The sequence below is a fragment of the Xiphias gladius genome, chromosome 20 (genome assembly GCF_016859285.1).
Source record: "Xiphias gladius isolate SHS-SW01 ecotype Sanya breed wild chromosome 20, ASM1685928v1, whole genome shotgun sequence".
Taxonomy (NCBI): domain Eukaryota; kingdom Metazoa; phylum Chordata; class Actinopteri; order Istiophoriformes; family Xiphiidae; genus Xiphias; species Xiphias gladius.
This window is the reverse complement of record NC_053419.1, coordinates 8017604-8031932: the sequence shown is the minus strand read 5'-3', so window position 1 is coordinate 8031932 and position 14329 is coordinate 8017604. Positions and strand designations below refer to the sequence as shown.

At 38.4% G+C, this 14329-nt stretch overlaps 1 protein-coding gene across 2 annotated transcripts in view; it reads right to left on the bottom strand.

Moving 5' to 3' along the window:
- Positions 1-8541: 8541 nt before the first annotated feature.
- The window catches only part of lpar1 (lysophosphatidic acid receptor 1), a 59651-nt gene continuing 53863 nt past the window's right edge, over positions 8542-14329 (bottom strand). For both annotated transcript variants that reach the window (XM_040157781.1, XM_040157780.1), the window contains exon 3: positions 8542-13124. In XM_040157781.1, coding sequence (XP_040013715.1) covers positions 12796-13124 — 329 coding nt within the window. In that variant the 3' untranslated portion in view covers positions 8542-12795. The remainder of the gene's footprint in view (positions 13125-14329) is intronic.

Sequence of the window (14329 nt, the reverse complement as noted above, 5' to 3'; positions counted from 1 at the left end):
TATCTGTTTGCTTCCCTCCTGCTCTGTGTGCTCACATATACAGCTGTTCTCATTCATATATCTTTCAGTTTCTGTTGTCAGACAACGGAACAAGTATGAAATAGTGACTGAAACACAGCCCATTAAGACTACATGTTAACCAGCAGTCACTTCCAAGCCATTTCCAAGCCGCTGCTCTGCACTGCTAAAATCCAGATTTTATGACACTGACGTCGTCTGACAAAATCACCATACACATATGTTAAAGACAACGGCTGTGCTGTGAGTTATATTTACTTGTAAAATGATCACTCAGAGAGAAAGTTTACGTCTATGTCTGCTGCCATGCAGTAAATTGACTGAGGTAGATAGAGAGGTGTGCCTGTGGAGGGAAAGCCTGACCTTGGGCTGCGGGGCAATACTGGCAACTTTTCCTCTACAGAAAGTAGCTAAGGCTAGTCCAAAAATTTGCTAGATTTGTTGCTAGGTTCTTTTGTGAAGAAAAGTTGCCAATGGGGTGTGAAAAGTCGGTGGATCTAGCGACACAGGCCCTAAATTGGCAACACTGCCTGTAAATGCCCCCCCCCCCATGATGCAATAGAAACAATTCATTTTGAAAGAGCAACGGCCAATGAGGAAACTCCAACAATTGGCTGGCCAACCAATGGTGTTACTTAAGCACTTGGTCAGTCAGTCAGTGACATTTGCGTTTATAGGGCTGGCCCCGCTGTTGCGTCCAGCTAAAAATATTTAATGCATGTATGAACAGACTCTAACCCTGACCCCCAGAGCCTTAACCTTTGAAGACTTGAAGCCACTAGCCATGCAGATACACTCTTAACCATTTACAAAAAATTGTGCTTCATCCATTGCATGTAGAATTTTTGGGGATTTTTTTCTCTTCTTCATTTTGAGCTGTCAAGGTGTTACAAATGGTCTGAGTACTGAACGTCAATGTTAGAAAGTGGATGGAACGTGACACTTAACGCTTCATAGTAACTACATTTTTTATTGTTATAGTTGCCTCTAGCAAATTCCACAGTGGCACACAATCACTTTAAACCATTGCTGTTGATTGTTTTTATAGAAAAGTCGCTATTCCATTTATGGGCATTCTCGATATATATGTACCTTTTTTTTTCCCTTTTTCATCATGTTGTTGTTTATCTTTGTCTTTTTTGTTGTTAATTTCACTTTTTTCAAAGTGTTTGACACACAGTTTGATATAAGGAAATTATGGCAGGCATAGGTAAAATTAGTTTTAAGTTTGATTAATGATTCTTCTGATGCAAAAAAAAAAATCCTCACTCTGATAGACTAAATTTTTAATCGGTTCTCACAAAGACAGAACTTTTCAATGATCTGATTTGAACTGTGTTAAAATTAATTCATGTCTTATTATGACACAATATGAGAATAGCATCAACAATATCTCTTGTGTTATCAGTCCTTTTTCTCATGCGTATTACACAAGGCAGGTTTTGTTTTCTTCAAATTTGTTTTGAAAATGTTTTAAACTAACAGATTAATATCATTTGAGAGAAAATGTTGATGTTGTCAACTGAAAACGCCTTAAAGATGAATGGCATATTATATTTCTTTTTAAATGTGGTGTGGTGTTATGTTTTTGTTATTTGTTATGGTACATAAACACTACCATTTTCACTACACTTACTTCCCATTAAGTATGATATTTCTTTGTATTGCTTGCAAATAAACATAATTATTAAACATATTTGTGTTGCAGATCTGGGCAAAAATTACAGTAGTTTGAGGAGTGGATGGGCATAAGATGTGCAAGCATCCCAAAAGCCGACAACAGATGTTTTAACTCGGCGAAAAACTCACAGCTGAACATACTGTAGGTGATGTTCTTTAACTTGAGGCAAATTAATTTTTGCTTCAAGTTAAATAGGTGAATATATTACAAATAAGGAAAACTGATTTAGGAACAGGAATTGCTAACCAGTCGCAACAGGTTAGCAGGTCCATTTGTCTTGCATTAAATCATTGATGGGAGCCAAGTAATGCTCCTCATACATACATTTGAGGTCAGAAACTATATTGTTAAAGGGTAACTCCACCAAGTTCACTTTACTCACCACGATATGTACGATTCAGCTCATGAGAACAGCTGTATAATGTCTTCTGGGGCTCTGGAGGGGCTTTGTAAGGTTTTAAAAAAAAAACCTTATGATGTCATCAGCTACCTCGGCCTTGCCATGAAACTGTTTTTAACAGACAGCCTACATAACAAACGGGAGGTGTGGAGTTGCATTATGGGAACTGTACCATGCACCATTTTTTTTAGCAGCTTGACTCACACGGACTAAAAGTTAGGCTAACTGAAACTTCATGAAAATGAAATTCTAAATTGCTGGAGTAACCCTCTTCTTCTATCTTGATTCATTATCTAACCTGAGACTGAGGTAACCTTAACAGTTTGCAGAGCCCGTCAGCAATTTACCAAGACCAAATGCCTGAAGACCACCAAAGGCCGCCATCTTCATTTTCCACAACTTAAGGAAAGTATTTGATGGCATGATCAACTCACCAGTGATTTATTCTCATGGAATATTTCCTGTTGGTAAAAGGCAAGGCCCTGGGATCATCATAGACTAGTCAACTTTCGATACTGCAGCTTGTGTGGTGTTGGTACAAGAGGAATGGCCAGGGATAAAAAATTATAATAAAAAACATTCAGATTGATCCTATGGAGACCATCAAGTGAATTTAATTGAAATTATGCCATTTATTTTTCATATCCTATTTATAATGCTGACAATTTGGTGGTGCTGAGACAAGCTTGTGGTGCATCTAGAATTAAAAAAACAACAACAAATGTTTAGGCCTAATCGTGCTCAGTAAAGTACATGACAATCTGCCCAAACCTTTTTACTGACAGTACATCACAAAATGTTCTATATCATTTATAACCATCAGCTGGGCACCAATATCCATACCAAATTTCACATGAATTATTTGAGAGATGGTTATTGCTCTGATAGATGAACTGACATGCTGACCGGTATTATCATCCTCAGGCCTTGGTTGCATTGTGCGAAGATCAGTCTTTTCAAGCATCTCAGAACAAATAAATGGTAGTTCAGTGACCCCACCCAGGCTAGTGTGCCCGCAGTGGCTTTATGGTAAGAGTGTGGAACAGCAGTAAAAAAAAACTCCAGAGAAACCACATCCACAAACATAACCACAGCAACTGACGTGTACCCTAAAACTTCCTCAGTATTATTTGAAAGCCATTTTCAACCAAGCACTGGGACTGTGGAATGAACAGAGACGGAGACATGAAGAATCACTACACATTACAGAGAACTAACTATATTTGTATATCGATTTAACTATGGAAAATGTTGGTTACTACAGTTGGTAAGACACAGAGGACAATAAATTTAACTCAGGCACTGTCTTTCGTATATTTTCTGTTTCTCTGACCCTATACTGTTTTCTGTTTTAAATGCCTGTTTCTCTCTGTTTATTTAATCACAAGCCTCAGCTAATACATTTTCCATAACAGGCCCTCACTCCCAACCTCCTGACCCACCAAAAAAATTCCCCCCAGTGTTTTACCATGTTGTTAGTGCAGTGTTATTGCTCACCACAAGAGGGATCAGCAGGGTGATCTACAGCAGAAAAAGAGGGTTGCCATACAGAGCTCAGAGAGTCATTTTTTATTGTGAATTTCTGTTTGCATTACCGAGAACACTGTTGTTTTCTGTGATGTGTCCTGACCTGCACGCGTCCCACTTATTTGTGTGGCTTTGTGAATGTGTTTGTGTTTGCTTCCAAGTGCATGAATGTTTGTGTCTGTGTGTGCGTGTGTGTACTTCTACAGCTATGCATTGTGTGAGTTTGGGCAGGGCAGGCTTTAGCCTTTTGGTGCCCCCCCCCCCCCAAATGGCTTCACTTACAAATTACTTTTAAGTTGAAGATTTTAAACAATGGGTAATATAACAAGCTTTCAAATTACAACACATTTTTAAAGATCAAACCAGTACTTTCCAACTTTTTTGTCTTCTGACATCTTATGAAAATCATTGTGTAGTCGGGGTCACAATTCATATTTCTGAGTTGATAACAGCTCCACCAAATAGTGGTTTTTCCCTCTAAACTTCTCACATGGTTTCATTGCGGTAAATGTTCAAATGATCCAATATTTCAACAAAAATCAAAGATTGGAGAAAATGTCCAAAAACTGAAAACAGATTTGTGAATCAGAACTTTTGTTTTTTCTTCTTTCCTTTCCCTTTAATCACCTCACGACCCCTCAGATTTATCTGGTGACCCTGTATCTGAAACTGTGGTTCAAACTAGCTCCACCTCCAGCAGCTCCAACAGTAACATGCTGCTACACACTGATGCTACATTATTAATCATCTAACAATGTCATATATAATTGTACATCAGTCAGAGGGACCAAACCACTACTTCTGGTTTAATACTTTAACTACATTTTGCTGCTAATACTTATGTACTTTTATTTAAGTAGGATTATTCATGCAGGTCTTTTACATGTAGTGGAGTATTTTACATTGCTGTATTGGTACTTTTACTTAAGTAAAGGATCTGAACCCTTCTTCCACCCGGTTGCCACTTGCTTCCACCATTGCTGGCTTCCCACTCAGATTCATATCCTTCAATCTGTATCTGAGTCAAGCAGCTATTATAGCATCATTATCTAGCATCGGCTCTATTGCTACTTAGCCAGCTAGCAACTACAAATGAAAAGTTTATACACAAAAAGGCATTTTAATGCTAACATAAGACAACATACCTCTATATTGCACTTTCTTTTCCTCCTCCTCTTTCCCCCTTTTTCGTCCTTGCGGCTGAAGGCTTGGACCTTTTCATTATGAAATAATTTGATCTAATAATAATTAAATGGTTCCCTTGCTGATCCAATCCAGTGTTTGCCATTAGTCAGTCAGTGTTACGTCCCGGACTTGGAGGAATGATGCACAATTGTGCATCAAACAGTACCCATCATGCGCCACTTTCAGTGTGCAGTGCGCACAGTACAATTCCAGTTTGGGTCAGATGAAAAATTGGGAGGAGCATAATTATCAATTAATTAAAGACAAGTATGTGTTTTGTATTCTTTATTCTTTATCTTGATCCCAGTTAGCTTACACTCCAGTGGTTGCTAATCTTCCTGGGGTCCACATAAAATTCTACATACACTGCATAATACATAATATATAATTAAAGGTCAAAGTAATCAGCATATTGGATTACTTAATAATGCACATACAGTTGAAGACCAAAACAAACCGTCATAGCAGGTGGTTTCATTCCAATAGTGTGGTCTCTCTCATTAGTTTGTGTTTGAGTTAATTTTTGAATATGTATTTACTTCTGTTATGTTTAATGTGTGTGTGTGTGTGTGTGTGTGTGTGTGTGTGTGTGTGTGTGTGTGTGTGTGTGTGTGTGTAAGTCTGTGTGAGTGTGTGTGTGTTTGTGTGTGTATGTGCGTGTGTGTGTGTGTGCAAGTGTGTGTGTGTGTGTGTGTGTGTGTGTGTGTGTGTGTGTGTGTGTTTTGGAGATGCTTAAAGTAAACTGTTTAGAGTAGGCAGCATGGAGTTTGGCCTCGGACTGCTCATCCCTCTTCTCCTTGATCTAAACTGTGGATCAGACTGTCTCTTTTCCACTTCCCCCATGTTCTTCCCTCTCCCTCACTTTGTCACCTCCTACTCATTTCTCTGTCTGGACCTTTTTTACTCCTGTATCATCTCTTCCTATCCTTTCCTTCTCTGTGTTTTTGCAAGTCTTTATATTATGTCTTTCTAAATATTATGTGATCAGTTAGAGCGTATCTTTGTTCCCTGATTTCATGAGAAAGATGGAACAGAACCACCTCAGATGTATGTTTTTTGGTTTTTTCCAAATTCACCATCACACTGACATCATCACCACGGCATCAGATTTAGAAGTGACCAATACAACATAATTGGGTTTTTATCAAATTCCAAGGAATACTGATATCACTGATGTCAATACCAATATGATACTTTATATTATTAGAAACAGCTGCTGTGTCAAGATTTATGAAATGAATACATTATTAATAAGCTACTTCTCAATACATGTTCGTACCACCAAATATTATGCCAAACAACAATCACTTCAGTGTTGTCCTACAGTCTTCACTCTTTCCTCACCATCTTTTTCTCATCACCTTCTCTCCTTGCTATTCTTGCTCTGTCCATTCTTTCCTCACTCTCCATCACCACCTTTCCCTTTCCTATCAGTATTTGCAGTCAGTTCCTTCTCCTTGTCTCCATTTGCATTGTCTTTGAAATGTTTTAGTTCAAATGTCGCAAAAACCAGCTGCAGATGCTGGATAAGCAACACTCGTTCACAGTGAATTAGTCAATTGTCCCTACTCCAAACAAAAGGTTTATCTGAATGGACTCTCTAACCTTCCTGCCAACTCTCAATAGCAGCTCTCAGTGTTTGGTGACCAGAGATCATTACTGTCACGAAAAATCCCTTCCTGTTTTGTCATGATAATCTCTTTTGGTTCAGTACATCTTCATTGCAATTTGATGATGTTTCAAAGGAAGTTGAATGTGTTTCACATGTGGAAATTTCTGAATGTTACAACAGAAGCGCTGTGATTCCTGGATATCTTGGCATGTTCGCAGCTCAGCTTTTAATGTACTGTTGGCTTTTAATGTTTTGTTGATGTATTATAAATTTTGCTGGCAACAGGATTGCTGATTCTGTACATTCAAATCATTGGCTTTAACCTACGTGCCACACATGCAGTAGGACACTTGACCATGAGGACATATTTTCAGTCAGCAAACCATGGTGGGACGAAGATGTGACATCCCCCTCACTCAGCGACAGCACAGAGGAATTTCCTGTGTGGCTGCACTGCCTCTGATTGGCCCATTCAGGGAGTAACAGGAAATATGGAGACATATATCAGTCAACTGGAGGCTAACACTCAAATGCTGTGGAACAATAAACATAACAGAGATCTGCACACACACACACACACACACACACAAAGAGTATTCTTTCCTATAAAAACATTTAGCTGCTGTTGCTAGGACCTCTGCTTAATTCATGTCACACATGACACATAGTGGCCCTGACTACTCTTACAGTAGCCTTAAACATACACACATACCACACTTGTACTTGCAGTACTTCATGTAGGGTCTGCTTCATGTCGCTCACTCTCTCACTCACACTCACATACCAGAGGTATTTTTTAAGTACTTTGTTGAAGAGGCTATGATCTAGATTTTTAGAATAAAAAAGTATCAAATGACAATGTGAAAACAATGAGTCAACATGAAAGGTGTTGCTCGTAATGATAAACCTGCAGAGAAGTAGTACCTGTATCTGCAGCTCCCCTCGGCTTCATCGAGCATTATAGCAAAATACAGCTCATTATTTTATCTGTGTGGCCCGCAACTTTACTGTTCGGTTTCACTCTCACTGCTCTCATAGCGTTGTTTTCAGCTGCAACATGTAGCTGTTTCAGCGAAAAAGCTTGAAGGAAAACTGCTCGGAACCAAAAACTAGACTCATCCCAGTTAGCGGCCATCTGGTGAACATATTTGAGCATTTAACTGCTAAAGAAACAAATATTTCCCTCATGGGTTGGTGGAGACCAAAAACTGAGCTAAAAGACATTGAGTATTGGGTTTACATTCATCAGGTGGACAAAAATACAACTCCAAATGAATGATAATGTTGCTCCATAACTCCTGGAAGTGTAAATATTAACCGTTTTCTAACAGTTCAGTATGTAGAAACAAAACAAAACAACACAAAACAAAACAAAACAAAATGCCTGGTAATGTATGAAAAGGGAGATAAATCCTGATTCTCTTGACAAATTAATTTTGAAAATATGTTTAGACCACACAAATTTGATGCACATGCTCAAAGAGTTAAAGTCTTAATAACTTAATCCTTTGGCTGCTTGGACACAGCAGAACAAGCTGTAATTTAAATGTGAGTGTAAGTCCAATTTTTCCTGCTCTGATGTCCTCCAACTCCTGAAGGAAATGACACTTTCAGCTGCTAAATGCTCCACTATGTTGACCAGCTAGCTGCTACCTTTATCTGTCTGCCATTTGGTAAAGGACCAGGAGCATTCAGAGCTGGGCAGAAACTCAACAAATGTTCTCTGGTAACTGTATCAAGTGAACCACCTCAACACAGACTATATAGTCAGTCATCCAAATCAGACTGTGAACGAACTTTCTTCTTACAAGATATAAACACATGGTACACACAGACTTCTGCTGACTATCAAGACTGACCAAAACGTGTCAAGAGTCTCAAGGTTAATAGATTATTATTAGGTCTACCAAGAAACCCTGCATGTCATGAAGCATGCATTATCAGTCTGTGTCTGTCTGTGGCCCTGTGTGCTCCCCTGTTTGCCTGTTAATGACTTTTTGGATGTCATGGAAACATAAACACTGTAGGATAACAGACCGGAGGAACCATAGCAAGGCCAAACATGTTAGATAAAATGAGACCCTCAAAAAAAAAACCTCAACAGGTATAAGTGGGAGTTTTAAGTATCTTTGAGACCATTTTAGCTGCTTTCATTTCAACAAAACCAAATTTCAAATTAAAAACACAACAATTCAGACTTTTCTCATGTCTTTATTGTTGCTGGGATATCAACACTATGACTCTGGGTGGACATTCATTGATATTGACCCCTACAGTATAGATAGTATGTTTCAGAATTACTTTCTAAAAACTACTGGTACACACTTTATTAAATTGGGGGTTGAACTTTTAAAGCAATGTTTCGCCATGGAAAAACAAAATCTTTCTGATTTGTGTATACTCTTTAGGATCAACAGTAATGTTTGGTATAGCATAACGTGATGTGACTTGACATGACGAAAGTGCAACACATACCAGCTGTGTCATGTAGCACTGCATGACTTGAAGCCTGCAGCAAACATCAGATGACAATCTGGGATTAAATATAATAAAACTTTTGCATTTCTGAAGACCATCACTAATTGGTGCACGTCAAGACACTGCCAGCAGACTGTGTGGATTTACATATAAAACACTGGGTGTGGGTGTTTTGACGTGTGTCACACGCCACCAGTGTGTGTTGCCCTTAAAAAGGAATTTGTTTTGTGTTGACTCCAAACTTATGTCTCCTTGCTGAAAAAAAAAAAAAAATTAAAAAAGATCACCAATTACGTCTCAATTTTTGTCCCCACATCTGTGGATTTGAAGCTGTTTTGAACCTTAATATATATTACTACTGTGTTTGTACTCGTTTGACATTTTTTGAGGCCGTGTTCTGTATCTTTTATTATTCAAAAAAATCATGCTTTCTGTTGAAAACTTTCTACAAAAAGTGAAATATCACTCCAACACTGACATTCATTTTTTGTTCTACTTCAAGGAAAATGTAACACAACAGTATTAGCAACACACAAACTTCAAGAGTAACTTAACACCACCTGAAAATCGTGGCTTTACTGACCTCCAGTGATTAAACTTCTCACCTTGATGCAGTTATGTACAAGTGTATTACAGGACGCTATGACATAACTGCTGGGTGTGGACAGAGGTGGAATAGGCCTAAAACTTTCAACCAGAGAGGGCAGTAAATCACCACTTTTCTGCCTGGTGTCAAGTTAACCTTTAAGGAGGAGAACTGGAAGGCACTGCACACATACATATCTAGTTCTGGGTCTCAAACAAGTTAATAACTGTAATTGTGTCTACAAGAAGTTCATTAATTAGGGTCACAATACAAAGAGCTCATGACATAAAATCCATAAACAAAACCCTACAGTACATTTGGACAGAGTATAACACAGTTAAATTTACAGGCACAAAAACACTTTCCCTTTGGTGATTAACTTTGAATAATATATTTTATATACATACATACTGTACACATATACTTACAATGGTAATCAAAGAATGACTCAATGGTAAACAAAGACATACAAAGACAGAAAGTTTAGTTGGTTTGCTATATAACCTGAATCAATACTTTGTTAGAAAAAACGTTTACAGTGAATCTCAAATATGGAGGGTTGGGTCCCAAGTCGCAGATTGACAAATTTTGGTCAATGAACAATCAGTGGCACTCCTGCTGCCAATACTATTATGAGCCCTCTTGTGAAGTTAACAGAAGTGAAAGGTGGGCCAACGCAAAGGATAAACGTAAGAAAACACACAAAATTTTTGAAAAAAATTGCTGCCTTAACTTAACTTAACTTAACTTAAGTTTGGGCAACTTTGACAGTTAAGAATACCAGCTGACTTCATGCTAGCACTGCAGTTTAAATCCCTGACAAACAGCTCGCTTCCTGGAAAACATTTGCCTGTATTTTTGGCTTTGATTTTCACTTTGCTGTCAGCTGTTGGGAAGTTTGTCTATGTATTCTGGCCAAGAAAGTGTTTTGATTCAAGTCACGACTAAACGTTCAGCTGGCAATTGTTAACAATGCACGTCACCATGCTGGTTTTCAGCTGGCACAGAATCACAAGTTAATGGCAGAAGTCAGGGAGTGCACTTGTGGAAATATTATAACACCATTCAGCACTGCATTGGCTTAACTCTGGCTCACCTCTCACTAATTCTGTTTGGTAAGAAAAAAACCCTAAAGGCTTTGAGTATTATCATAAGAATTAACTGTACGACATCATTGTTGTCAGTAGACGCTAGGAATAACAATTGACTACCAAAAATGCTCAATGTTGTGGTATGGTAAACATTTCATAGAGATTTTACGGTAAACATCATCATTATCATAACCCTAACCATCTAATATGGTGACATAAACAAAACATAATATAATCTGGATGATCATATCACCAATAAGATAATAATAGTCAGAACAAAAATGTGTGCATGTCATTCGTTTTCTGGTTAATAGGAAAGATATTTTTCAGTACAGTCCTTAAGTTGTTTGTTGAAACCACGCACACCTATTAGACTCTGGTGCTGTAGTTCATAAATTCCTAAAAGAACAGTAATTGAGCATATTCTAAAATGAGAATTTTCCCCCAAACTGCCATAAAACTTGATGTAAGTGATGAGTGGATTTGGTCAATTGCAAACTGCATTCAATCAAGCCATTCTAGTCTTTTCTTTGGCTCTGCCCACTGGGTTTAAATTCATATAGTGACATAGATGCATCCACATCATCAGTTCTGGCAGCTGGCGCTAAATTGAGTAGGTCATTGTTTGCAGCCTGAATTGTTCTAATCAGCTGCTATATCATTTGTGGCTAAATGGACTTTGTAAACTCCAATTTCAGCAAGGCATTCACTGATATCCATTTTGTCTTCATGTTCATGCTGAAAAGACATAATGGCCCACTTTGCCACCTCTAACAATGTTATAAAGATAGACTGGTTCTATTTTTTCAGAATTCTAATTTTACGTAGTTTACGGTAATTTTCAGTTTCAGAACCACCAGGGGGCAAGTTCAAGGAAAGACTGAATATTGTTTCACATTCCATCCTTCTCTGTCAGCCTCATGGACACAAAGACATTTTATAAACAGGGCAGACGACTCAGCAAATTTCATGTAATAATCTGGAGTCTGTTAACACTTACCAGATATGACCTTCACCTTGTCTCCACATAACACTGTGGCACAGAGCCTGCTCTAAAGCTCCAAACATCCTCCTCCTCCTTTTGGTAAGATCCCTGGAACAACTTGACTTTAAATTCCTTAGAGAGAATAAACAACTCAGGAATTCTTGCAGATCTTGGACCCCTTGTGTATTTAAAAGGAGACTGACGGGGTGGATTCACAAAGGGGCTTTTTAGTAGGAGAGTATAGTCAGTAGAACAATGAGTCCCCATAGTATTTAGTTTGTAATGTCATTCATCATTAAAAGATGAGTGACGAATCTAATGCGGAAAAAGATAGTGGAGCTGGTTACTTAAATACTGGGTAGACCAGTTCTGCAGTATTTTTGGTAAGTTGCTAAACATGTCAGACATGTCAATTGGTAGGACAATTAATTAATTTGTCACTTTGGCGTCTACAGTATGAAGATTTTTAAACTTTGAAAAAGGTCCAAACAGTATCAAGAAAACTGACCTTGAGTCTCCACAAGGTCATTTTAAAGTTAAAGTTAAAGCTGCTAGAGATATCTTGTATTAACATTCAGTTACATGTCATAAATACAAAATGGCATGTGTTGGATTGAATTTCCACAGATTTGAAGTCTTTTTTCCTAAACATAAATGAAAAAAAAAAAACCATAGTGTTCTAAATCTGTGTTCTGATCCAAAATGTTGCAACTAAAATGAATTAGTGCTTAGATCGAAGTAACCCATGATAACGCCCTTGATTACAGGATACAAAGTTAGAGAAGACTGGAGAAAGAGGATGGGTTATACTGGCATTACCTTCATTTCACAGATTTCTTTTAAATAGTTCATATCAGCATTGCCCATAACAACACATTTAACACAACCAGAAAATAATAAACAACTAAACAAAAATACTAACAGCCTATCAGAGTCCTTGAAGATCAGACTATTCCTGTGTTCTTTCCCCACACAGAGATTAAGTCTGTTCATCTATCTTCATAGTTGCCATTCTCTTCTTCTTTGTGATCTCATCCAACTCATCATCAGATCCACTTCATCTACCTAATCTTCATTCTCCCATTTATCATGTTACTGCCCTTTGTTCATATCATGTTCGCAGTCCCTCTTGACCCTTCCATATCGCCGTTTCCCCTTTATCAGTCACTATTTCCAAAATAGATTAACCCTTTCAAGCAGTTAGATCAATCTCCATGATATCCAGCCCTCCTTTATACTACTGAATGTTCATTGTGGTGGTGGTGGTGGTGGTGGTGCATACCACCACCGCTGAGCACCGTGTGGTTGATGGATGACGCCGACCGGTCAGATCCCTCTGCCGCTGTTCCGTTGACGTTCTCCTGCCGCTGGCAGCACAGGATCTGCCTGAAGGTGGCGCTCATCTCCTTGTCACGGTAGGAGTAGATGATGGGATTCATGGCTGAGTTGAACTCGGCGAGAAGCAGGAAGAACTTTTCGTAAGTGAGGACGTTGCAGTTGGCACAGAACACGTCAAGGAGGAGGATGACCAGGCCGGGTGTCCAGCAGACAATGAACGCACCTGAGGAGACAGCAGAGAGAAAAAAAGGAGTTTAAATGGGCGGTGTTTTTCAGAAATATCAAAAAAGACAGCTCCGTAGATTACTGTTGTTTCTTACAAGATATGAAATTACAGATCTACTGTAATTACATAGATAAGATGTTTATTACTAGTCCAAGGGAAATTAAGGTAATGTTTAGTGTTTTTTTTGTATGAGTGATGTGAACAAAAGAGTGCTACCTGTTCCAACACAAGGCTGGCATCCCGCCTACTGTTTAAATGAAGCCTGCACATGAACCCATTGGTGTATCTACCTATTAATCACCATGTCAGTAGTTGTGATGCTTATGAGCAGAGTGAACTATCACATTTGGCTTTAACCCCTCCTAGCAGGTGGTTGTGGCAGCTCAAAGCAACATGTGAGCAAAATAGCTTTGTGGTGTCCCAGTTCCCTTGATGGACAAAGATGATGTAAATGCACTAAATATTTGCCCGTATTATTTATGTTTTACAAACAATTTACGTTTTAGGTGTTGACCCTTGACCCCTCTGAAGTCATAGAAAATAGTGACATGGTTTGACTGGAGAAAAAGTTTGGCTGAATAAGTGAACTTTTCACCTATGTCATTTCTTAGTTATGTGGCTGCTCTGAGCCCCCAGTGTCTTTGAGCTATACCTAGAGGCTCATAGATTTCACAGAGTAGTTGGACGATTTGAAACCGTCAGAATTCTTATACATGCATTTTCTAACTGGATTGTTCTAACCAAACATAAGTTCTATATGTAGTATATAATCCCCCACAAATGTTGAGAGCAACTATTCGCATCAATTTATTTCTTCGTTTTGAAATGGCCCCGATTATCCCGAAAAGAAAATGTATAATGCATCCATATTAAGATACTTTCAGAGGCACATAAAGCAAAGTAGCGCAGTGTTTGGACTGGGACTGAATGGGTTAATACAGGTTTTGATGTCCTGTATATACAGAGACAGAATGTTGGTATATTTAGCCCATCTTTTTTTTGCCTTTGTGATGACTTTTGTTTTTTACATGTCTTTGCACACGTTGTCACTATTACTAATTAGTGATGTAGCTCATGTTTTTACATATTCGAATTCCTAGTTTCCTGTGTCTTCTCGTGAGTGTGCTGTTACAGTACTGCCATAATAATGTGACGTGATCCTGACTCTCTTGAATTTCACATTAGTTAACATGTTGTATTTC